This window comes from Pezoporus flaviventris, unplaced genomic scaffold (assembly GCF_033815535.1).
Source record: "Pezoporus flaviventris isolate CSIRO_AGI_PZ_B2104156 unplaced genomic scaffold, CSIRO_AGI_Pfla_v1 ptg000036l, whole genome shotgun sequence".
NCBI classification, from domain to species: domain Eukaryota; kingdom Metazoa; phylum Chordata; class Aves; order Psittaciformes; family Psittacidae; genus Pezoporus; species Pezoporus flaviventris.
The window spans coordinates 28,720,968-28,748,064 of NW_026892584.1; the positions used below are offsets into that span (position 1 = coordinate 28,720,968).

Below are 27,097 nucleotides of genomic sequence, written 5' to 3' on the forward strand. Positions count from 1 at the left end.
TTGTGATATTAATCTTCTCCTTACTCTCTACTCCTTCTCTATTATGCTAAAAAATTAATCCTGGAAGTACTTCAGCTTTCTGTATGGCATCCATGCCCAATAATTAAGTTTCAATTTGACATCAGAAGTTCTGATCTAACTAACATAATACAAACTTGGCAAGGGTCTCTGGCTGATACCACTTTGCCAAGCAGCTTTACAGTAAGCAAATTCCACAATGCAAAATAAACAGGCGAATAGCCAAGTTGTAACTTTCTCCCAATGGCCCATATCGATTTAGTAAAATTGTCACCTTTTCTCTGTAGGAAAACTCAGCCTTGTTGTAAGGTGCTGTCTCCAACAAGGTTCAGATGCAGCATTTTGACTTTATGTTCATCTTTGTTGAAGATGAACATAAAAATGCCTTTGGGGATGGAGGGGCCAAGTGCCACTCTGGGGGTAGAGGTGCTGAGGTTGAAGGACCTAGGAATGAGCACCACAAAATACTAGATCCCCTAACAATGGAAAAACATGCATTGAGCTAGATAGAAAGGCTGTCAAGGAAAATGGGAAGATTCTACATGGATTTGTTTAGTAGTTAGTGCATGTAAAACATGAATGTTTGAAATGTTCTTTGGCAGCAAAGTCAAGGTAATGTAAATGAGAAGGTACTGACCTAAGAATTAAAAGTATTTTTTTTAATTATTTGATTTGTTCCTGTAGCTTCTCCTGCTTCCTGCAAAAATTTGGCAAGTCATTTCTCTTTTGTCTCTGCTTTCCAACATGCAAATGGTATGGGTGGCCTCCTTTGTGAGCTGTGTTCAAAGGCATTACCTGCTTCTCCTCTCTTTTCCATCACTTTCTAATATTCCACTGGTCCTTACCAAGTACCGCTCTCTCATAGAAGGCTATTAAAATCCATGGGAAAGTAAATTATTTTAGGTAATTAGGGTAATTTCTTTAGAAATACAGCTTTTTATACTGCAGTGTTCACATGCTGTTCATGTATGTTATAACCTGTATTTTCTACTCCCATTCAAAATCTTGAGAAACATCTTTGATTCAGAATTGGAAAAGCTTTCCGCTGGAAGGCTTTTTTGCTCATCTGAAAAGCCACATTTTATTTGCTTTAAAAAATATTTATAATCTGCTGTTTAAAAAATAAACAAGCTTTGAAAAGCTGGAAACAAGCTGTTATTGAATCCAGGCACTGTTTGTGTTTACATATACTCCTAGTTTCCTCATTATCTTGTCTGATTTGAGAGGCCTATCAAGCCTTAGCTCAAACCTCTCGCTTGTCTGATAAAGAAGTCTAACTACTTTGTTTACAATATGCTGTTGATACTACATACAGTTCATGAAATCTGTTTTGTAGATTTCGAAAGGAACATAGACCCTAGGTGCATTAGATTCTATTTGAATTCCATAAGAAAATATACCCACAGTGAAAAGGAAAATATAGTAATATACAGTGTTTAATACCTTTCAGCATATATTTTTTTTTGAGCACTCTGAAACCCTACAACACTGTGATTAAGGGTAGAAGAGAGTTTACAAACAAATATACTCTAGGCAAAACCAAGTTTAAGTAGATTCATTTTGTCAGAAGACTCTTCAGCCCTTGCAATTCTCTGTCTACTGTGCTTGGGTTAATTGGGTGGTGGCAAGTTGTTATTTGTGATCACCTTTCCTGTCAGCAGTGTCCTCTTTTAATGTCATCTTCTTGACAAGTGCTCACTTTTCTGCAAGTTATGGGTTGAGGCAGACAGCCCTGATTACTATTACAGAGTGATATATGCTGTGCCTTCAGCCCACAGACATCTCACAACTGTACCTATGCTCCTGATAAGGAAACCCAGTTAAGATACATAGTTTATTCCATGCTGCCTGCAATTATCAGATCATTGATACCATATTTTCTATATGTATTGTGTTTGTGTTTGTGTGACAAGGTTTTGGTAGCAGGGGGCTACAGAGGTGACTTCTGTGAGAAGCTAATGGAAGCTTCCCCCATGTATGATAGAGCCAATGCCAGCCAGCTCCAAAACAGACCTGCTGCTGGCCAAGACTGAGCCCATCAGCAATTGGGGTAGTGCCTCTCGGGTAACATGTTTATTTAAGGAGAGGGAAGAAAAACCCTGTGCAACTGTAGTGGGAGAAAGAAGTAAGAATATGTGAGAGAACCAGCTCTGCTTACACTGAAGTCAGTGGAGGGAAGGAGGTGCTCCTGGTGCCAGAGCAGAGATTCCCCTGAAGCCCATGGTGAAGAACTGCCTTCATGAGGCAGGCTGTCCCCCTGCAGTCCATGGAGGTCCATGGTGGAGCAGATCTCCAACTGCACCCCATGGAGGACCCCATGACAGAGCAGGTAGATGTGCCCAAAAGAGGTTGTGACCCTGTGGAAAGCCTGTGATGGAACAAGCTCCTGGCAGGACCTGTGGACCCATGGGGAAAGGAGCCCACATGGAGGTGGTTTGCTGACAGGACTTGTGACACCATGGGGGACCCATGCTGGAGCAGTCTGTTCCTGAAGGACTGCACCCTGTGGAAGGGACCAGTTCTGGAGCAATTCATGAAGAACTGTAGCCCATGGAAAGAACTCAGGTTGGAGAAGCTTGTGGAGAACTGTCTCTTGTGGGAGGAACCCCACTGTGGAGCAGGAGAAGAGTGTGAGGGGTCCCCCCTGAAGGAGGAAGGAGCAGCAGAGACAGCGTGTGATGAATTGAGTGCAACATCCATTCCCTGTCCCGCTGTGCTGCTGGGGGGAGGACACAGAGAAAATCAGGAGTAAAGTTAAGTGCAGGAAGAAGGGAGGGATGGGGAGAAGGTGTTTTAAAATTTGGGGTTCTATCTCATTTTCCTACTCAGATTTGATTGGTAATAAATTGAACTAATTTCCCCTGAGTCAAATCTGGTTGGCCTGCAACAGTAATGGATGAGTGATCTCTCCCTGTCGTTATCTCAACCCAAAAGTCTTTTGTTATATTTTCTCTCCCCTGTCCAGTTGAGGAAGAGGGGTGATACAGTGTTTTTGGTGGACACCTGGAGTCCAGCCAAGGACAATCACCACAGTGTAACTGCCACTTTAGCTCTGTCAGTGCGCATTGTTGGCAATGTTATCCAGTGGATTAAAATTCCAAAGAAGACATTGCGAGATTAATGGAGATATTTTCCCCTGGAAGATCTCAGCTTTTGAGCAAGTTGCTTGTTCTTGTGCCCTACTAAAATCTTAGTACTGTAGTCATTTCTTCATTGAATGGATGTGACATTTTAGCAGCTGGTCATGTTTTTGTCTGAAGAGCGAGTTACATGGCAGCATTTAGAAACAGAAATGTAAAAGCCTGAATTTAATCAGCCAACTTCTGTAGTGCAGGAGGACTGCAGCAGCTTGTGGATGCTTTGAATGTAAAATGCAGCGCGCAGTATTCATTGGTTCAGTCCTGTCGGAAAACAGAAGTGAATGTCAACATTCAGAATCGTTCCTGTTTCTGCCTTAGTTCCATAATAATATATAAAAGGTATCATTTCACAAACTTTCCAAGGTATACTATTAATATTCTCAAAAGCCATCTTTAGAATGTTTATTCCTAATTATAATTGAGTTCACACCATCAGATAGGGCAAGTTTTCATGATGCATATTGTGAGCTGGGGGAACAAATAAGGCATCTGAATAAAATATTTACTAGTGAACCAATGAGCAGGTATCGCTTTCTTAATTCGTTTTGCATTCTGTTTCCCTAGGAAATGTCCCTTTCAGCATTCTGCTAATTTCTGTTTCTTTGCTCGCATTACAAGATCCCTTCATGAGAGGGATTAACACCGTTATGGCTGGAGCTTCACCAGCTGTGTAATAACAATTGTTTTCCACAAATTGTGTGGCCTAAATGCACCTGCATGTATTTCTTGTAACATTTTACCACCTGGTAATTGACTGCCAGTGTACTGGTGCTTTCCTAGGTCATGGGAACAAAACATTTAATTGGGCACACAGTCTTAGGCGCTGAATAGCACAGAAGCAAGCCTCCCTTTTAAGACTGCTGAGTATCACTGATTACTAGGCTTTGCTCAACGGGTGTCAGATTTAAGTAATAGCAACTACATGTACCACAGTGTTCCTCAGAGTTTGAGGAAATGGGTTTAGGATGTCCTTAGTACAAGGCTGGACATGGTAATGATGATACTGTAAATCAAGATACTCTGCCTGATATTAATTATTTGTACTGCAACAACATCTGGAGGCCCCACTGAATATCAGGACTCCACTGTGGTAGATAATATACAAGTATACTTTGATAAGCCTGTGGTTTCAGAGTATTAAAAGACAGAATGGAGAGAGAAACAGAAGTTGCTTATTCAAGGTACAGTGGAGCAGCAGCAAAAGCAGAAAATAAGTCTTTCAACCATGTACTCTAACTAGGCTCGCTGTATGAGTGAGTTAAAATTTGAAAGGCCTCAACATGTACTGATGGTATCACCTTACATGAAATATGGAAACTTCTGGTGCCAAGTTAATTCCTAGGTGTAATTCTGATGATATTGTGTATTAATGTTACCTAAAAACCTGCAGTGATACATAAAGCTCTTATCAGGTCCAGGGTATCTGGGCTGAAGAAAACCCAAGTAGCTTCTTTATCTTGTACATGCTTTTATTTGGCTAAATATCTTATCTTGTGTGTGATGTAGTACTTAATGAATCACTTCTGATCCTGCTAGAGGAGTTGTCAGAGGATTGAGTTCTTGTCTTTTTTTTTTTTTTGGCTTGTTTTCAGAATAGTTTTGTTTGAGAAAGAAACCTTATTATTAGACAAGAGGCAAAGATGGAAAGAGGGAAAGGTGAAGGGAGAGAAAGACATAAGGTAAAAGTAAAGCAAGAGAACTGCAATTTCACAACCCACTGGTAACTCAGCATTTTTGTGATATTGCAAGGGTGTTTTGGAAAAAAAAAAAAAAATCCAGAAGAGGAAAGAATAAGGCATACTTTAGTATATGTTGCAGTATGAGCCATTAAAAGGTATTATCTAATAGTCTGTGTCCCACATAAAGTCAACTGGCAAAAAATGAAGGGCAGTTTGAAAAGTTTGATGAGCTCATAACAAGGTTATTGCTATACATTTTACTTAAGCTAAATAATGTGGTGTGTCCCAAAACAAAGAGTAGAGGTCATCTTTTGACACAGGGGACACTCCCAGAGAGCACTCCAGAATAAGACTGTTAGTCACAGTGAATAAGCCTTAAATGTGCGGCCCCATGGTAAGAGAGTGGCCAAAAGATATTATGTAGTCTTTGAACATAAAAGCCAAAGTGGTTGTGTAATTTGTGTAAACTAAAGTTAAAATTTTCTGGTGTCTACATTTGAAGAAAAGTATTAGTAAACTGAAGGAGTTTTGGAGCCGTAGGGAAGATTAAATGAAAGATTGAAAAGCCTGCTTTCAAGTGAGAAACCCAGAGAGCTGAGTCTTTTTCTCTTATGCAGTATAATGCTCTTATGCAGTATAGAGCTGGAAGAGTCTGCAGTCACAGAAGGAAGAAGCTGGAGCCATAAGTCATCTGCTCTAGCATTTTCTTGCTTTGAGGCAGGACTAAATACAGCAGCCTGGATGTGGCAGATGTTTATCTAAACTACTCTTTCTAAATCTTCAATGAAAAAGATTTGATTCTCATTAATTTTTGTCAGATTCAGTGTTTCACTACTTTATAAAATAAACCAGGAATGGTAAGAACCTTCAAGAAAATTTTTACTTGATCACCATCTTACAAGTTATTTATAGAACTATGGCGCTAGATGGTTCTTCAGCATAGGAAGTAAAAGTTACATGAAACGGTAGTTATCTGCTTTTAAGAAACTGCTGAGCAAGAGGTTATATGCACATTGTTGTATTCAGTGGCTCTTGATTGACTTTCCTCCCATGAATTTGTCTGCTATTGAATGTATCCTAAACTTCTGAAACATCCTGTGACAGTGAGTTGCACAACTCATTTATGTACTGTCTCAAAAGGTACTTTCCTTGCTTAAACTGTATTACCAAATAATTATATTTGTATTTCTTTAAGTTATAAAAAAAAAAAAAAAATAATGCTGAATATTGCTATTTTTATGGGGGTTTCTATATATAACTTTGAGTGTGGTACTTTTTTGAACCTTTTATATCTCTTTTTCTTTTTGAGACAGCCACACACAGATCTGTGTACTGTGTTTAAGAATTAAAGTCAAATGTGCTCCATTAGCTTACAACCGAGATTTTCCTTTTGTACAGTGGTCCTTTTCATTATAATTCTTGACATTCCATTTGCTTTTTGACCATGCTCAGTACTGAGCCAATCTCATCAAAGAAGCAACTGCAATAACTCCAAGGCTTCTTTCCTCAGCTGTAGATGTTCAAATCACAAATAAGTGTTTTTTCTAAAATGCATCCTATAGTTAACAAAGGATCAGTTTGAACAAGGATATATGGCCTCACGTAAAATTTTAGAGACTAGATTATAACAGTTGTCCTTTTTAGCCTTATAAATTATGTATCTGAAAGAATTGCTTCTTTTAAAAACCATGCCCCTGAGGGGTAATAATTTCTATTTATTTTGTCCTCTGTGTGTATCATTTTCTCTGATAAAGAGGTTTGCAACTTGCATTTGGTAGATCTGGTTCAGCACCTTAAAGAATCATTAACAGGCAGTACATAAAAAAAACCTTTTCACTGCTTCTTATAATAGCCCTCAAAAATCAGCCAAAATTGGCTAGTCTGTGTACTTCTTTTCACCCTAAAAACTTTTTTGTTGTTGTTTCAAGAAACAAGTATTGTAGCAGTAAAGAAGCACTGTAAAGCATTGGAACTGATTAAAAGCTCCCAAGTCAAGTGTGCTTCAGTGCCTGTCATTTCTTTAACAACATTTGCTGCTTTGTTGATTATTATATTTGCCAGGGTGGCTGTACTGATGCTTGAGATGCCTTCCCTACCACCATTATTTGGAGAAAGAAAGACCATCCAGTAAGCCATCCCTTTAATAAGATACAGAATTTTGTATGCATTGAATTCTGATTTTAGACTTAGCTCCCAGTGGTATTAAAAGTGGCATTAAATATGACCAGAGAGAGAGGAACAGAAGTATGTGCATAGCACTCTCTACTGAATACAGGTTCTAATATTTCCATTCTTAAATCCATTTATATATATATTGGAAAGGGCTGTCCAGCCATACCTCTTACACCTTCAGTTCTCCTGGATACCTTGCTGCATTTAGCACTGTTGTGCAAAGTCCCCCTATCCACAGAAAGTGAGCAACCTAACAGCTGGACTAACATCCAGAATCAGGTTTAAGGCAAAACAAAAATAAGAAAACAACCAGGCAAGCAAACAAGCAAACAAAACCCCAAAGGAGATCAAGCAAAAGAGACATGAAGTGGAAAAAAAAAATCATAGAGGGGTTTTCTAAAACATAGACTGCAAATCTGAGAAGCCTAAATGGAGGGAAGCTGTTCCAGGAAGAGCAGTGCTTGGGGTTATAAAGAAATGCATAATTTTTCCTGAATTTAGGGGGTACCAGAGTTGGAGTATATGCATGTGGAACTTGGGAAAGAAGGGGGCGGGGGTGGGAGAGAAAAAAAAAAAAAAGTAGTTTACAAAACCTTCCTACAGTGTGAAATGGCTTGTTATATTACTTAAAAAGCATGTGTCACTTTCAAATGAGAGCAGCAAAATCAGCAGTCATCTCCAAGAAGCAGTAACTAGGAGTATTGTCTGCAAGGTAATGTCTAGTCATGTTGGAACCAGCCAGGGTGGGAGGAGGAGGCAGTCTGCACAAAATGACTATTAAAAATTTATGAAGTAAAATGAGTGTAAGAAAACACAGTTATCCTGGGATTCTAGTTGGATTTGAGTTATATTTTACAAATTTTTTTTTTTTTTCTACATTTAGTTTCAGAAAAAGCAGCAAAGATATTGGGATAAATGCTGCTTCCACTTGCATCAGTAGGAATTGAGTTTCTTCAACAGAATTGATATCGATTCATACCGATGCAGCTTAAAGTAGGATTTGTCATATTTCCTGGGGTTCTCTCTCTTGGTTTTTGAAATTAAGTGCTTTCTGCACATAGGGAACAGCCATATACTTTCAGTGTGGACTATTTGAATTTTGAATTGAGAAAAAGAAGACCCAAAGGTGAACCCCCTTTCGGAGCAAACAGTACATGTGGCTGTTTGTGTATGTTTCCTCTCTAACAGATTCTAACCCTCAGCATTCTATGATTCTGTGTTTCAAACAGCTCATCTTACAGAATCACTGCCATTCCCATTTGACTTTCTTTGCACCTGGTCTGCTAGGTGCAAAGACAGATGTCTTCATGATTTAGAAGCACAGCATATAGAAAAAAAAGGCCTGACAATTTGCATGCAGACAGGCTCTAGTTCTCCTTGGGTGGAGGGAAACAAAACAAAAAACATACCTGCAAAAAGTGTCAGACCTCAGAAATGTTCCCATGATCCTTTCAGATGAAAGGAATGGGTTTTGGAGTAGTTGAAAGTAGAAGCTGAGAAAACATTAGGACCTGCTTCTCTTAGATTGTAGTTACTGTCAGGGCTGAAGGGATTGGGATTGTCAGAATATCATAAATGTTTAAGTAAAATATAGGTGGATTTATGGGGCTTGAGAGCTTGGAAAGATAGGTGACTATCATCCCTTTGTCACAGATGAAGAATCTGTTTCACGGAAAGAGAAAAAGTTGCCTGAAGTGAAATAATGTTAGTTGCAGATCTCCTGATCCAGGCTGTAGATTAGCCCCTTTATCATTTAATAATGTTAAAAAAGTTTTGGTAACAGTGCATATAACAAAAAACTGTTGCCAGGATTCAGTGGAAGGACATGATGTAGAATAAAAGAGGTTAGGGTGAGGCCTTGTACATTCTTTTTAGTACTTTGCTTTTTTGTTCTTACAATTTTCTACAACCATTCCATTATATGATCATAATTATTTGTCTGAAGTCTCAGAGACATCATGGCAGAATTTTGTCTCCAGAAGGACTGTAAGTGAAGAAACGGTAATGTGGCTTTTGGGAGTAGCAATTTTATGGGACAAATTAGCAAAAGATAAATTCTAGATGAACTTTAAAAATCCTTTTTGGCACAGCAGCCTTAAATAGAGAAGGGGGGAAGTAAAATACAGATTGAATGCCGAGTTCACTTCATTATTTATAAATAAAATGGCCCTCAGTTTTCCAAGGTTTAGTGCCAGCGCTTGATGTCACTTGAGGGTTTCAAAAACATTAATTAATGGTCACCTTTTTATGGACAGTGTTTGGGGCAGCCCAGTGAATAATGATGCAGTATGTTAAATACTGCATCATACATGCTGTCTGTTAGAATTCTCTTGAGCTCTTCTGGAACACTGATGTGGCTGTGGCTCTGTATATTCAGCTTTTCCCTTTTTGTAAGGTTAGGATTCATTTTTTTTCCTCTAACTACAAAATAAACATTACAGATAGTGGCTCAAAGGTAAACCTTTCTTTGTCACATACTTTGTGGTCTTGTTAAGACTTGTGTTTTGTAATGTGGAAAGAAAATCTACTAGCTGACTGAATGGGGAAAGGAATGAAAGGTCACATCCATCATGAAGTGTTAAAGCTTAACGGTAAAGCTTATCTTTCAGATTTAGAAGAATGGCAGGTCTTGGTAAATGCTGCTTTTAATGAGGTGGTGTAGCGTGGGAAAGCGGAAATGTAGAGATTTTTGAAAATCCTGGATTTGTCCCATGTCCATGGTCACTGTTACTTGCTCTAAGATTTTCATTATGTTTTGCTTTAACTTCTCATTTTTGTTTTTTTTTTCTGCTGAGAATGCACAAACTAATTGTTGCCTATTTTCATAGTGTCTGTTGCCCTGGAAATATTGATTTCATGAATAAACTATATCTGTGTGTGCAGTTTGGTTTCAATAGGTGTACTGTGTAATATTTTGTTTTATCCTGGTAACTGGAACAGAACCATTTTCATTACAAGCTCCTACTCAGTCCAGAGAAGTGTATCAACATCTGGCATGAAGTCGTACTTTTGCAAAACTTGTTGAAGTGTCATAGGCAGCTCAGCCCAAAGTGGGACTGAAGAGAGCTGGAACAGGCTTTTGGTCAGACTTGTGATAGTTTGGGGTTTTTTTAGACACATTTTTAAATTTCTCAGTTGCAACAAAATGTCACACTACTTTTAGAAGGGCTGGTGGTCCCTTGGCTGTGGGAGTGGGGAGCAATCTTCTTGAAAGGGTAGGGCATCAGTTTGACTCATTTCCATCCTCTCTCCGGCAGCCTGAAGGCCACTGGTACTTTGGAGTCCTCTGTTTCCAGAATCTTATCTCTTTTCCAATTTGCCCTCTTATCCATGGATTATCACTAGCCCTTTAAATAGGGTTTTTCCTTCAAGCACCAGGAAAGGGAATGACAAAAGGCGCTATCTCCTTTTCCTCAAAGGAGAGATCAAAAACGTTTTCTCCTTCTACAGAGGAGATTAGCTAAACTTCCTCCTGTCCCTTTCTGCACTTGCAAGTTTTTATCTCTGCCTTGTTAAGCCTGTAGGGCTTGAAGGTACAAAGCTTTCTCTTTACTGAATATCTCTTAATCCCTTCCTCTTCTATGGTGGTGGTGATCTGTTCTGTTAGAGAAGGCACAGCTCTTCATTTTACCTGCTCACATTATGCCTTCACCATGGTGAACTGTCCTCAGAACAGCCACAGTTTGCAAAAGAAGGCTGATGTATTGATGGCAATTGAAAAGTTATCGGAGAGATTGTCCAGGAGCACCTTGCAAAGCCACATGGAGTCAGTAGTCAGGTTTCCTGGTCAGTAGACTTTCTTTGAGTCTTTGAGCAAAAATAGATTGCTTGTTCTTTGCTAATTGCTATGCAGATAAAGATAATGTTATGGTTGCCATCAAAAGATTCACTAAAGCAGTACTGGGATACTATATACTTTGTACGTCAAAGAAGTGGTAAAGCTGTGCTAGCAATGGCTTTACCTGAGATAAATCTTGCTGAAAACTCCCTTGTTTTTAGGATAGCATGGGAGAAGAAAGGTTGATTGTTTTTAAATAGTATCTGAGTTCATGTGTCTGCTGGGAGCAACAATACATTTACCCCATGTTCTAGTGAAAAAAGATTATTGATATCTTGAAGGGGAATCTATTCAAAGCATAGCATTCAAAACATAGCATTGTGAATATACATGTGTGCTGCTATTCAGCGTACAATTAGCAGTCTAAAATCTACCGTTATAATGGAAGGAAAATCAGGGTGCTTACTGTTACTGTGCTAAACTTCAAGTAGTTGAAGCACAGTCAAAAGGTTTTGAACTACCTCTTCAGCTACAGGACTGGTTTCCTTTCCTGGTATAAATGTTGTAGTCTGAGGACTAGGGGCAGGGGTGTTAGGAAGAAAGTCCAAAAAAAGAAGAGCATTTAGGATATAAGGAACTTGAGATGAGTGTTTTGGTATGACTAAACTTTGAAATGTAAGGTAAAGCAGGAATCAGAAAAGGCCTCTGTAAGGAATTATAAGACCTGGGGGTTTTAAGGACAAGTTCTGTTAATACCAGGAGAAGGGAATAAATCTATGAGAGGAAAATGAGGTGGCCCTCTAAGTACAGGAGGAGAGGTTTCTTTCTTTGCTAAAATTTGCTAACATGAATGTACTGAAGTCAGTCAGGGTAACAGTCTTGAAGGATGCAGTTGTCTTTTCACCAAGCAGATATGTAAGGTACTAACAGATATGCAAGACAATAACAGCAACAGAATTGTCTCTTGCCCCCTTAGAGTACCTTTTGAGGAGGCTATATTTGCATACAAGACCACTTACACTCTGTTGTTTTTTCCTTGAGTTTTCTATTGAGACGGTTAATGAAGTTATTGCTAATTTTATAGTGTGGATGGCTAGCAAACATAACTCTTGCCATATGATACATTTTAGTTCTGCCTGTCTGCACCAGAGTTGAATCCCTGCATTCCTTTTAATTGTATATTGTACAGTGACAGGAATTTCTGTCATTGTTTAAGTTAGTAGTATTAAATGTTTTAGGAAAACACTATGGAAGACTGCCTTATTGGTAAGGCACTACTTGGGGTGTGATGTAGGAAAGATGGTGGCCACTACTGTTTTTTGAGAATATGGGAGGTTTTTCTTTTGATTTAAGACCAGTCAGCTTCTCTCAGGTGGTCATTGGCTAGTTACATTTTTGCTTCCTTCAAAATCCATTCCTCTTGCAACTGCACTCTTCCTGCTAGATCTCAGTTATTTGTTTTGGGCTAGGGGCTGCTTGTTTCCCAAGCAGAATAACAGAATGAAAGTTGTTGGGTTATACAGCCTACCAGTGGCTGCATTTCAGATGACAATTGGACAAATGACTGCTAATAATCAGTAGATATGTTGCTCAAATTAATATTTATCCCCATCTCCTGTTTTTTGTGGCCTGATCTACAACCTGTCTTTGATGTTTTAAGAGAACAAATGAGTCAGTACATTCAGGTGAATGCTGTAAAGGAGAGTTCAAAAGACAATGTATTGAAGCAGAGTCAATGAAATGCGTCCTGACAAAGCTCAAAATGATGCTTCTGTGTATTCTTCAGTGCTATCTACCAGCACAATTACCCATTAGGTATTTGTATCAGGGCAAGAACATACTCCTAATAGGCATCAATTTACAAGTGTTTATTTATTTTTTCTTTTATTTTAGGAGCAAGGCAAGATTGGTGTAGTCTTCAATATTGGCACGGTGGACATCTCTATTAAAGAGGAAAGCACACCTGTAAATGATGGCAAATACCACGTGGTACGCTTTACCAGGAATGGTGGCAATGCCACACTTCAGGTTGACAGTTGGCCAGTAAATGAACACTACCCAACAGGTATATAATTTTTTCTTATTTTTCTCTTTCAGTGTATCTATACCTATAAACTAATGTTTAGTAACAACTTATGGCTATATAAATCTTTCTTGCTTCATCTCAACAATAAATTTACCAGCCTGGTGGTGCATATACTGTCTCTTGGAAAACAAAATAATGGTCCTTTACATTGGAAGACTAAGCATGCCAATTGTGTGGTATGCACACAGACCTGCTATTACGGAGGGCTCTAAGTGAATCCTGGTTCTGCAGAGATTTACAAACTTATTTAACAACAAACTTGGTTTTGCTACTTGTGATATTTTCTAGCAATTTAAGAGAGAAAAGTTTTGAACAGAACTTATAAAAGGAGAGGTGACTCTAACCACACCCAAGGTACTGTCTGTGTCTATATATAGATCAGAGTTGAAGTGTAAGGGATATGGAAGATTAAGTTGCAAGTATTTGGGCAGGCATTATGATTGCCTCATTATTTTTCAACATCTGAATTTTACTCTCGTCTTTAGGTTGACAGATATACAGGTTGACACATAATCTAGCAAAAACTGACAAATTTTGACTTTAGATCAAATTGCAGTGGAACAATTCAGTATCTCTTTGGCAATAATCACCCTAAGTCCACCAGAAATAATGAACTAGAGGCTTTTGAGTCACTGTCCCAGGTTTTATCCCACCACTGGCAAATCAGTACTTCTTAATACTGTATGTCACCGTGCTTAAAGGCCAAACTCACTTTAAGGGAAGAACAGATTGCTGTATGTAATGCTGACAGTGCACAAGATAGCTGAGGCTTAGTGGTGTGCCTGGTTACAAAAGGCAGGAGGACCACAAGGAAAGAACTGCATTGATAACCACATTCTTCTTATTCACATGTTGTTGTCTAAGATCAAGCTGTGATCTTCTTGTTGGTTTCCAGAATTAAGTCTAAACAATATCCAGTTCTTCCTTTCTAGGTTGTACATAAACTGACTTGGGACAGAAGGAAGAATTCTATGACAAACATGAGGGAATTTGCTATCTGTGTAGGAGTTACCCACAAGCGCAACCCAAAGTTACAAGAAATATCCTAATTGTTCATACAATGTTACAGTAATAAATTACTCCAAGGCGATAATTTCATCTCTTCCACTCACTCAGAAAGTGCACAAGAAAGTTTTGAATGTGAGTGGTTTATGCTGTACCACATATTCAACATGACACTTTGACAGTGTTTTGGTGATGTACATGCAGAAGAGTACATTTTAATAATTATCCATATTTCTATGAAATAATTGCTTTCAAAGAACAACATGACAGACATGCTGAGTTAGATTCTAGCCATGCTAGCCATTGCTTAGAGAGGGAAGTACAGCTAGGAGTGGCTCAAACTGAGCATCTTTCTGTTTCTTCCATCAATTATTTTGTGGTAAAATACCTCTGATCCAGTTGGTAGCCAATTAAAGTCAGTAAACCCCCATGAATAAATTTTATTATTATATTACTTGCCGTACTAAGCCCCTGGTGCAAAGAAACAAAATGTTCAGCACATTTCTTTAGAGATTTTATTTAGATTTTTTTAGAGATTTTTTTTAATAGAAAATAAATCACTATCTCACTATCTCAATATCCTCTGCTTCTGTCTTGAATAAAGATGTTCCTAAGCTTTCATTAGATGTGTATGGTTTTATAGAATTAGCATTAATCTTTTGGTCTGGGCTAGTGTTGAGTATATGCAGTTGTACCCCAAGGGAAAAGGACACCTTTGTATTCCAGACACCTTTTCCCTTCTGTTCATATATTTAAATTTCTGGCTGTTTCCAGATGGTGAAGTTTTCAGACTGTCTCCATGAAAAACAGGCTTGTGGGATCATACTGTATGTGTGTGCATGTGTCTCCCTTATTTTTGCAGTTTCTTTCAAACTGATTTTTTAGCCAAATTTAAAAAGGGGTGAAAGTTGAAAAAAAAAACCCAAGCTAAACCAAAGCAACAAAGATCCTACATGGCATGGGAAAATAATCAAAGGAGAAGAGGGAAGTGCTCCATCCCTCCCAGAGGAAAGGACTGTGGCTTGATGTCAGTTTCTGTTGAATGCCAGAATATCCATATAATGAAGAGGCATTATGAATGCCTCAGATTCAGGAAAAGCTTCCATGAGCCAATAACTACAGGAAACCAGTCCTTATTAGTTCCATTTTCTGGGCAATTAACAGCTTAAAAGAAGAGCAAACATGAGCTTTTGAAATTCATAATTTGTTGTCTTTCACAGACCAAAATTGCACTAGCGTTCCTCAAGACCAGAGCTCCGGTGAACACCTGTAAAAATCTTTGTGTTTAGGTTGCCCCATGCTAATCCAACGTTTCAGCTGCAGGCTGCTGAAACTTCAATTCCTATCAAACTTATATAATAATAGCTAAGAAATCTGGTCGTTTATGCATATGATCACTTAAATTCTGGAAACACAGTTATTTTCAGTTTTTTAAAAAATCATGTTTGTAGCACATGCATATTTGTGTATCCTGTGTTGTCTGTAATATGAACCATTTCACCTGCACTTGATTTTCTTCACAGTGCTACAGGCTAATGATTGCAAATTTTATAAAATGGGTAAATTATCTTCCACATCATCACACATAGGGCAATCTTCGGGCTCCAGGGCTGCATTCTGAATGGCATTTCCATGCTCCTCTCTGAATTTTATTACCTATAGAAGGATTATACATTACGCTCATAATTACTTGCTCAATGAAAAATACAAATAAAAGCGGGGTATCCATTAAAGGAGCAAAGAGGGAGAATATTGGCTTTCCTTAAAACACAGTCCTCAGTTAAATTGAAATCAAGTGAAACTAGCCCAATGGGACTGAAAGACTCCAAAGCTGTATTTTTGCAACTTCAAATAAAAGGTAAGGAAGTGGAAGGAAAATTGAAAAGCAACAAACTTTCAATTCAGGCACTGACATTTTGGTTTTTTATAGCATCCAACTGTATCTCAGCTGCAGTATGAGACTTGTTCTTTCTTGTGAGGAAAAGGGTTAGAGAGAAATAGTAAAGGAGTGAATTAACTTGGAGCTAAGGTTGGCTAAACTTTGAGACAAATAATTCCAATCATTAGGAATGATCTCTCACCATTCGTACAATTCAAATCCTGCCAGTAAGACTGAACAGTGGCCCAGTATATGTATCTGAGACAAAGCTCCTGAGAACTGGGTGATGGCAAATAGCAGCATTAGCACTGGGGCTGTTAGCTGCAAATTCAGATGTCATGGTCTAGTTCAGCCAAAACCATTGAGTTATTAATGATTTATTAGCATTAGTTTTGCCCTTTTTCTTCTCCCTCAAGTACACAGTAAGGAGATGGGCTTTTCCATAGGCTGTACTGATCCCTGATGCTTGTTTCATGAAGCTGGTCTCCATAGTGTATTTCTTAGTCAGGGGATCCACCTTTTGCTACGCCCTAAAGTACAGTTTTCCATTACTGCTTCCCATATGTTGTCTCACGTGCCTTCACCCTTTGGTGTATATACCATATAACAGGTTGTGCTTTGTCACTGTCATTTGCTTGCTTTTTTTTTTTTGGCTGAGACACTTTTCTATATCTAAATAAATCTTCTTAATGATGAAGTAGGAGAACCTACTACATCATTTTGGTAGGATCATTTTGGACCAAGAGTTCAGTAAGAGGAAGTATTTGACGTACTTTTGTTTCAGGTTACAGAAAAATCCATCAAATTTGAGGCACTTTACAGTGGGATCAAGTCAGCAATTATCAGAAGAGCTAAAAATAAACCTCTGTTTTGATACAGAGCTGGGATACCTCAGTCCCTAAATTTTCATTAATTCTTAGGAGATTTTTTTTTTCCTCTGTCTACTGTCTTTCTTGCAAAGAAATACTTCACTTATTGCAGATTATTTGCAATTTATTATTGCAGATTATTTAATCTGCAACAAATTATTATTGCAGATTATTGCAGATTATTTGCAAACAAGCCTGATATTCCTGCTCATTCATCTATGCGCTTGACTACATTTTCTGCAGTAGAAAAAGAAGCAAAACTAGGGGAAGATCAGCTGTAAAGCAAGAGTATCAGTGACATCAAAGTCTTAATTGGAGGAATGTTTTAAAGGAGAAGATTAAAGGAAGGAAAGAAAAAGGAAGGAGGAGGTTATAATTTAAAGATATACATCATTTAGCAAGAAAACTGTAGCCTGGATTTTATGACTGCATTTAAAGAATAAGATATAGGACAACATTAAACAATCCTTATCAGGATTCATTAGTTCATCCACCTGATACAGATTTTATATTTTTCCCCTTTATTATTCTCCTGATTGATCTCTCAGCCTTCTTGTAGGGGTCTCTGCCCTTTCAAACAGCATTAATTTGCAGTTCTGTTGGTACTGAATGAAAGGAAATTCATTTTCTCTCTCAAGTCCATGTCTTAAAAGAAGTTGAATTTTAGGAAAAGCTGGACCGTTAGCTCTAGACAGCAAAACTCCAGAGACTCTTTGACTGCTATGGCAAGTACTGTGGTCTGATAAGTGCATACCTGTAAAACAAAAGGTTGGTTCTTAGACCCTGATATATGTACTGGCGTTTTCATTCATGACAGTTTCAGTCCCAAGGACTGAACGCCCCAAACCGTTGGGGCATATCTTGTTTAAATTCATTTGAAAGGAATCTAGTTTATATCCCCTGAGAGCATTTCAGTATGTGAACCAAGGTGTAGCAAGTGGAGAGAGCTGGGAGGTACACCTTGGAGGCACAATCTTGAGTCAAATGAAAATGCTGGTGTAAATGGATCTTACTGTAGTATACAGCTGGAGCTGGACAGAGGAACTCATTCTTTCATTACTCCTTCCCATACTCATGTTGCTTAAATGGTGAAATTTTGTTTTATACCGCCTCTCATATTCTGCTCAGTGGGATCACTACCAGTAATGGCTTATGAAAAGTGGACACACAGGAGTGGAAACGATCAGTCAGGAGACAGGGGAAGATCACAGTATCACACAATATCACAGTATGCTAGAGATTGGAAGGGACCTCGAAAGATCATCCAGTCCAATCCCCCTGCCAGAGCAGGAAAACCTAGATAATGTTACACACGAATGTGTCCAGGTGGGTTTTGAATGTCTCCAGGGAAGGAGACTCCACAACCTCCCTGGGCAGCCTGCTCCAGTGTTCCGTCACCCTCACTGAGAAGAAGTTTCTTCTCAAGTTTAAGTGGAACCTCTTGTGTTCCAGTTTGTACCCGTTACCCCTTGTCCTATCATTGTTTGCCACTGAGTAGAGCCTGGCTCCATCCTCGTGACACTCCCCGTTTATATATTTATAAACACTAATAAGGTCACCCCTCAGTCTCCTCTTCTCTAAACTATAGAGACCCAGCTCCCTCAGTCTTTCCTCATAAGGGAGATGCTCCACTCCCTTAATCATCTTTGTTGCCCTGCGCTGGACTCTCTCCAGCAGCTCCCTGTCCTTCTTGAACTGAGGGGCCCAGAACTGGGCACAATATTCCAGATGGGGTCTCACCAGGGCAGAGTAGAGGGGAAGGAGGACCTCTCTCGACCTACTAACCACCGCCCTTCTAATACACCCCAGGATGCCATTGGCCTTCTTGGCCACAAGGGCACAGTGTTGGCTCATGGTCATCCTGTCGTCCACTAGGACCCCCAGGTCCCTCTCCCCTACACTGCTCTCTAACAGGTCATTTCCCAACCTATACTGGAACCTGGGGTTGTTCCTGCCCAGATGCAGGACTCTACGCTTTCCCTTGTTATATTTCATCAAGTTATTCCCTGCCCAACTCTCCAGCCTGTCCAGGTCTCGCTGGATGGCAGCACAGCCTTCTGGCGTGTCAGCCACTCCTCCCAGCTTAGTGTCATCAGCAAACTTGCTGATAGTACACTCAATTCCCTCATCTAAATCATTGATGAATATATTAAATAATACCGGTCCCAGTACTGACCCTTGAGGCACTGCACTAGTTACAGGCCTCCAACTAGACTCCGCCCCATAGACCACAACTCTCTGGCTTCTCTCCTTCAGCCAGTTCGCAGTCCACCTCACTACCTGATCATCCAGTCCACACTTCCTCAATTTAGCTGTGAGGATGCTGTGGGAGACTGTGTCAAATGCTTTGCTGAAGTCAAGGTAGACCACATCCACCGCTCTGCCATCATCCATCCACAGTGTTATTTCCTCATAAAAGGCTAAGAGATTGGTCAAGCATGATTTCCCCCTGGTGAAGCCATGTTGAGTGCCCCTCATAACCCTCTTATCCTTGATATGCCTTAAGATGGCACCAAGGATAAGGTGTTCCATCACTTTCCCAGGGATGGGGGTGAGGCTGACCGGTCTATAGTTACCCGGGTCCTCCTTCTTGCCCTTTTTGAAGACTGGAGTGACATTTGCTTTCCTCCAGTCCTCAGGCACCTCTCCCGTTTCCCAAGACTTGGTAAAGATGATGGAGAGTGGTCTAGCAATGACTTCTGCCAGTTCCCTCAGCACCCGCGGGTGCATCCCATCTGGACCCATGGCTTTATGGATGTCCAGATTGCTCAACTGGTCTCTAACCCATTCCTCATCGACTAAGGCAAACCGCTTCGTTGACCTGACTTCATCTGAGGTCTCAGGGGTACAGGGCTCTTCAGGACTGCCTGCAGCAGAGTAGACAGAGACAAAGAAGGCATTCAGTAACTCTGCCATCTCTGTATCTTCTGTCACCAGGGCACCCATCCTGTTCATCAGTGGGCCTACATTGCCTCTGGTGTTAGTTTTGTCTGCCATGTACTTGAAAAAGCTCTTTTTGCTGTCCTTGACCCTTCTTGCCAGGTTCAATTCTAAGGAGGCCTTAGTCATCCTAGCTGCCTTCCTACATCCTCTAGCAGCAGCCTTATATTCCTCCCAAGTGGCCAGCCCCTCCTTCCATGACCTGTAAACTCTCCTCTTCCACTTGAGCATACCCAGCAATTCCCTATTTAGCCACGCAGGTCTCCTGGCCCTCTTCCTTGACTTCCTTTATCGGCAGGAGTGGTTTATGCTAGTTTAAAGTCTACACTGATCTGTATCTTTAGTAGTCTATGTGAGATGGAGTAATTCTTTCTCACCTGCTGTTGCCTGAAGTAAAACATTTTCCAGAAGTATAGGTGGTCTAGGTTGTCCTATCTATCTAAAATGTGAAAGACATGAAGTCTCTCTTCTTACGATATAATTTTCATTTACTTGGTGGAAAGATCCGAAATTGCCTGGTTAGTACCAGGCGTGTTATGTAAGACAAGGAAGAAACTGGCTGAGTTCCTACTTGCTTGCAAAGGAGTAGTGAAGAAGCTAGCGGATGTTATGGTAGGACCTCTCTCAATCATCTGCCAAAGGTCTTGGGACTCTGAAGAGGTCCCTGCTGACTGGAAACTAGCCAATATTGTTCCATTTTTAAAAATGGTGTGAGGAAAGAGCTTTGGAAATACAGACCTAGGTTATTCTAACCTCAATTCCTGGAAAAGTTGTGGAGTGTACTATACCGGATGTTATTGAAAGGTATTTAAAGAATAATGCAAACATCATGCACAGTCAACATGGGTTCACAAAGGGAAAGTCCTGTTTAACTACTTTGATATCCTTCTATGATAAGGTTGTCCAGCTAGGACGTGAAGGGAAGGTGGTGGGTATAATTTTTCTGGATTTAGTAAAGCTTTTGATACTGTCCCTCACAGCATCCTTCTGGACAAGTTGTGAGATGAGTGGGTGTGCAGTGTGCTGGGTGAAGAACTGGCTGAAGGGTTGTGGTGAATGGGGATACATCTGGCTGTTCCTCAGACTTCAGTTCTAGAGCCAATTCTGTTCAACATATTTGTCAATGATATGGATGCAGGAATTGAATGATGATACCAAACTCGAAGTGCTGTTGACTCTCTTGAAGCATAAAAGGCCTGGCAGAGGCATCTAAATAGATTGGAGCATTAGATAATCATTAATGGCATGAAACTGAACAAGTCGAAATGCTGAATCCTACAGGTAGGGCAGTCACACTTGGAACAAATATAAACTGGGAGAAGAGTGGCTGGAGATCAGCCCTACATTAAGGATCTGGGTGTGCTGGTCAGCAGCAGGCTCAGCAGGAGTCAGCAGTGTGCCCTGGGAGCCAAAAGGGCAAACCATATCCTTGGATGCATCAAGCACAACATAACCAGTCAAAAGAGGTGATTACCCTGATGTATTCAGTGTTGCTGTGGCCAAGCCTCAAGTACTGTGTGCAGTTCAGGGCCCCACAATTTCAGGATGTGAAGGTCCTTGAATGTGTCCAGAAGAGGGCAACAGGGCTGGAAGGCATGTCCTATGGGGAGTGGCTGGTGACTCTGGGGTTGTCTAGTTTGGAGAAATGGAGGCTGAGAGGCAATCTCATTACTGTCTACAGCTTCCTAAGGAGGATAACTGGAAGGAGGTGATCTCTTCTCCCTGGTATCCAGTGATAGGACATCTGGGAATGGTTCAAAACTGCATCAAGGGAGGTTCAGAGTGGGCATTAGGAAGCATTTCTTTATTGAGAGGGTGGTCAAACATTGGAACAAGGTTCCTAGAGAGGTGGTCAACAGACTTCACGTCTGTCAGCATTTAACATGTCTCACCTGTCGGTATCTCTAAAAATGGTTATACCCATCTCTACAAATCAAATTCCCTGAATTTTACACATTTGCGGCTACTGAACTAGAGTTCCCAGTCTGCTTTGAAACAGGTCATTTCTTGTTCTACTCAAGCCATTCCTCACCTTTCCCTTGATACTTTCAATCTCCTTCCACAAGTGGCATAATATTTTTGTTCAATAAAGTCCATTTCCCACCATATCCCTCTACTGGAGGGACATTTCTTTTCTTCATTCTTTTGGTTTTATTTAGTTTTTATCAGCAACATTTTCCTTCTCTCCCTCTGTGATTTCCCAGCCATGAGATAAATATCCTTGTATCTTACAAGCTAAATACAATTACTGCTATCAAAACTGGAGTTTTTCTCTCCCTGTAAAGGTCTTTTGGAAGCTGATAAACTGTTCAAGGCAAACTGCAGGCTTCTGCCTAATCCTGCGATTAAATATAACCACCCAGAAGACAGTAAGAGATAACTGGGGAGGGTGGGGGGTGTGGGGGTGAGGCAGGCAGGAGAGGAAGAGAAGAGGAAAAAGTGAGATCCTCTCCTGAGATATTAAGAGGACATACACAAGGCTCAAGGTTACTTGTGAAGGAATTACATAAAACACACAAGAGCTTGTTATGATGAGGAATTTCCTCAGATAATGCAGAGGTTCTTGTAGTCATTAAAGGCAAAATTTAGTAGAGATTTTTTTGATGTAAAACATAAAGGGGAGCTGTAGGAAACAGCTCCCAGACGTGACTGCTGATTTTTATATATTAGTCTCCATCTTGTCTTTTTAAAACAGCAGGTCTCACAAGGTTGCATCCAGATTCTTTGTGCATGATGGCTTGGGTTCATCTTGCTGGCTTTATGCTGAGTATGGGGTGACAGTAGATTTCCCAAGTGTAAAGGAGTGGACTGAGCCAGATATTCTGTGCTCTGTGTTTTCCTACATGCTGACCATATGAATAAGGGTAATTTAACCCTTCTGTTTGTGAAACAGAGTTAACACAAATCTTCTAGGAAATAGAGTACCTTAATTACAGAAGAATAGTGTTATACATGTAGTAAACTTTAATTATAACCAAGGCAGGATTACTGAAGAGAGATAGTCTTTATGAGTCAGTCCAATAAAGTTGAAGAAAGTAGCCTAATTTCTTGATACGTAAATTGATTTTTTTTTTTTTTAAACACTGACATTTTAATTTTCTCCCTCTGTATTTTTTTTAAACCTTTTGCATTTCTGAAAGCTTGTCTGTATTTTTTAACAGTTATCAAATGGCCTAATGGGATATTACCTCTCCCAACTTCGCTTTATTTAATTTATACTGCATTAGCCAGGGAGAAAATAAGTTTGGATGACCTAATAGCATCACTGGAGGATTTAAGAAAAGACTATATATCCTTTCTTCAGCTGACATGAGCTCTGATATTGTAAATAATATGCAATGTAGTGATTATGAGTTCTCATGACCTTTGTAATACAGAGTCTAATGCTGATTGGGACATTAGCGGGAAAACTCAAAAGCAGAACTAACTGGAATGTCTGAGTCATTGCAACAAGTTCTTCCTTTCTAAGTTTGTACTTACCCTTGCTCATCACTTCAGTGATTCAGAATTCACTTCAGTGATTTCCAAATGTTTGGTATCTGAGTCTCTTTAGAGGAAATAACTGTTCCTTTGTGATTTGCAAAGCCTGGCTTCTCCAGCCCAAAATTCCCTGTCTCTTTGAGAGTGGTTTTGGCATCTCCTCATTCCCTTTTCTTTCCACTCACCCCACACTTATGACCCAAATTTGATTTCTACCTTCTTGTGCCCCTTTAACAATCCCTTACCTCCTTCAGACTCAAGGCTATTCCAATCTCCTCCTCACTTCTGATACCAAGGTAATAGTAAGAAGCTTGGCTGAATCCAGTTGCCTCAGTGAAAAAGCCTGTGGATCTTGTGCTTGACTACCTAAATTAATAATTTAGGTATTATTAATCCATTAATAATCCCTGTTGATGTGAAAACTAAAAGAATTTCTTTGTGGTACTGTCAAATCCCACTGTGGTCTTAATATTTTCCTATCCAAATGCCTTTGTGATTTGGTAATGATTTAGGAACAAGAACACTAAATTTTGATTAGCCCTGTGGGCTGAATGTGATCCCCAGGGTTGTTGTCATTCCTTTGTTTGTGGGTTTTGATTTTTCATATTGTACTCATTTTGTGGGACTTAAATGAGCTCTCAGATGTTTTCTATCACCATGAATTGGAGATGGCATGTAAAGTGTCTTTGACAGATTTACTGCATTTCATAATGAGCCTAAAACATATAAAAAGTGAGGGTTAATAAAACAGCATTGGAGAAGCACATTTTGAAGGAAGTACTGTGACATATGCTGAAAGATCTGCCAAGAGGGATGATTAAAGCATGACAAGTTGATGAAATCAAGAGTTGATTGTAGCTTGTCACTGCAGGGCCATAACATCTATAATATATTTATAAGGTTGGAAAACAGATAAATATGGCTACATGATATGAACACTCAATTTTCACCCTCTGTATCCACTGAGATACAAACCTACACACATTAAGTCACTAACAGGCAAACACACTTTGGAATCTGTACTAAAACACCCATCTTAATGCATGTGCATCCATATTGGATGATGGGCCGATGATCCGACATGATAAAAAGTTATGTAAATGTTGTCACTATGCTCATGGTTTGAATTCTATCTACTTAGTCTTTTGCTTTCCCATAGGATGTATGATGCTGTGGTTCCTTTCTACTTTTTTGCTATCCCCAAACAGTTGCATGGAAATTCTGTAGGTCTTGTCTGTCTTCCAAATTTTGTCTTTGAGGAGAGAGGAGAGGAAAGACAGACAGAAAAAAAGAAGTGGCCATATTGTGACTCCCAATACACATCCTTCCTCTTGAAGTTTCATTTCAAAAAAATGAATTCAATCCAGGCTCTTATGGCACACTTCATTTAAACAGTCTGCATGAGTTGCAGTCTCACCTTCACCAAATACCTCAAGCCCATGTCAGTAGTGGTCTATCAAGCACTGGCAGTTTTGTCAGCTTGGCAGTAAGAAACAGGAAAATGCATGGGTTTTTAATGAAGATATTTAAGGTAACCAGGCAGAACAAACAGTACACTATTAGAATCACAGAATCATAGAATAGTTAGGGTTGGAAAGGACCTTAAGGTCATCTAGTTCTAAGCCCCCTGCCATGGGCAGGGACACCTCACACTAAACTATGTCACCCAAAGCTCTGTCCAACCTGGCTTTGAACACTGCCAGGGATGCAGCGTTCACAACTTCCCTGGGCAACCTTTTCCTGTGCCTCACCACCCGAACAGTAAAGAACTTCCTCCTTATATCCAATCTAAACTTCCCCTGTTTCAGTCTGAAACCATTACCCCTTCTCCTATCACTAATGAAGAGTCCCTCCCCAGCATCCTTATAGCCCCCCTTCAGATACTGGAAGGCTGCTATGAGGTCTCCACGCAGCCTTCTCTTCTCCACGCTGAACAGCCCCAACTTTCTCAGCCTATCTTCACACAGGAGGTGCTCCAGTCCCCTGATCATCCTCATGGCCCTTCTCTGGACTTGTTCCAACAGTTCCATGTCCTTTTTATGTTGAGGACACCAGAACTGCACACAATACTCCAAGTGAGGTCTCACTAAAGCAGAGTAGAGGGGCAGGATCACCTCCTTCGACCTGCTGGTCACGCTCCTTTTGATGCAGCCCAGGATACGGTTGGCTTTTGGGGCTGCGAGCGCACACTGAAGCTGGCTCACGTTAAGTTTCTCATCGACCAACACCCTCAAGTCCTTCTCCACAGGGCTGCTCTGAATCTCTTCTCTGCCCAACCTGTAGCTGTGCCTGGGATTGCTCTGACCCAGGTATTATTTAACAGCAATAGGACTGAAAGGAGTTTACCTAAGGAGAGATACAGAGAATAGTATCTTCATGCAAGTAGCCATAACTGTCTAATTCCCACTTAGGATCCCACAGATAGTCCTTGAGCTGTGGGAAAGAGGGGAGGAGGAATAAGAAGCTGTCCCTATTACTTACATAGCAGTCTCAATTACTGCTACATAATAGTCACATAAAAGTTTCTAACATGCAAATATATACCACAGAGGCAATACTAGTTTTAGTTTAGCCAAAATACTTTATCTTGTTTCTAGCCAGGATAAAGCAAATACTATCAGAAAGTACTGACAATTTCAGGAAAAGATTTTTTTCAATGCTCTCCGACATAACAGGTATGCATTAAATTGCTGCATTCTGTTATTTGAATTATTGTAGCATCATTATTGCATCTTCCTGAATCAGACTAGATGTCCAGTATGTCAAATCTACAGGCAAATACCAAATACATCAGAAGAAAATTTGCTTTAATGGTCAAAATGACACTTCTGTCTGATGGTCCTGCAATTCAGATGGTTTCTGTTCTGTCCTCTCAGAGGCTGTTTTTCCTCTAATAGGCTTCTTGAGCTGGAGAACGGCCAAGTGTCTTATGCTTTGGAGAATTACAGTAACCCACTATGGCAATAACAAAAATGTGCCACAAAAGATGTCCTTATCATCCTACTATTATACTTAGTTTGTGACCTGAAATATGAGGTTGTATAAGCTTTACATATTTTTATCATATCTACAGTCATTACATTTGTATTACTCTGTTGGAAAGCAAATGCTTTCTTTTTACTTCTCATTCATTTATTCAGGGAGACATGACCACGTGGAAATACTCCCAGTTCCTCTCTAGCTGGAATTTGATAGAAATTACTCTGCTGTATTGTTAACACATTGCTCAGCCAAATTTAAACCAAACCAAAACAAATGTAGGTAGTTTTGTGACATCTATATTTTTTTTTTTTCATTTCTCTTACTTTTTTCCATTGCTGATCTTGATTCTCAGTATCAGCACCTTCCTCTTATCTTTGTCCTATGGACTAGGATTCTTTGTAAGCGGAATTCTTTCAACACAGAATGAATACTTAGGAAAAGTTATATTAACTTTTGACAGGAGTATTATGGCATGTAGTATAACTCATGAAGAGATGAGTTTTACAATTCCCCAATCCTGAGCATGCTGTATGTCAGAATGATGATTTAAAGTATGCCAAGACGTAGTATCCATATGGCACTGATCACCTTTCTACCCTTATTATTCTAACAAGAAGGGTTATTCTCACCCTTCTTGTTTATAATATAAGAACCCTGTGCTGGGGAGGTTCCCTAAATACTGGGATTGTGTTCTTATGCTCTCTACAGGCCTTTGAATCCCTGTCCTAGAGATACTTCAGTGCAAAACAGGTGTATACACATAGGATACAAGCCATGGGTTTTTATCTTTTGTCTCTTTGACTTCCAGCATACTTCTTGATAAAATCATAACTATGCCATTTTCCATGAATAATAATTACATATTGACGTAGGTATATCCTAATAGCTTAGTCTTGCTAACGTTTTCTAGGCTAAAGTATACATCTGCTCACATAAGCATGCTTACCCTAACTGTCTGAATCCTGAAATGTTATGATCTGTTTTTATCTGGTCTTGTCCACTGGTCCGTGATTGCATGAATGTCCAGGTACCGAGTATAAGCAGTATCACCAAAAATCTCTGATAAATT

The 27,097-nt window shown here is 39.8% G+C and overlaps 1 protein-coding gene across 30 annotated transcripts in view; it reads left to right on the plus strand.

Annotated features, from left to right (window-relative positions):
- The window catches only part of NRXN3 (neurexin 3), a 1,041,771-nt gene that overhangs the window by 885,879 nt on the left and 128,795 nt on the right, over positions 1–27,097 (plus strand). For all 30 annotated transcript variants that reach the window (XM_061463692.1, XM_061463704.1, XM_061463706.1 and 27 more), the window contains one exon: positions 12,681–12,852. In XM_061463692.1, the coding sequence (XP_061319676.1) occupies positions 12,681–12,852 (172 nt within the window). The remainder of the gene's footprint in view (positions 1–12,680; positions 12,853–27,097) is intronic.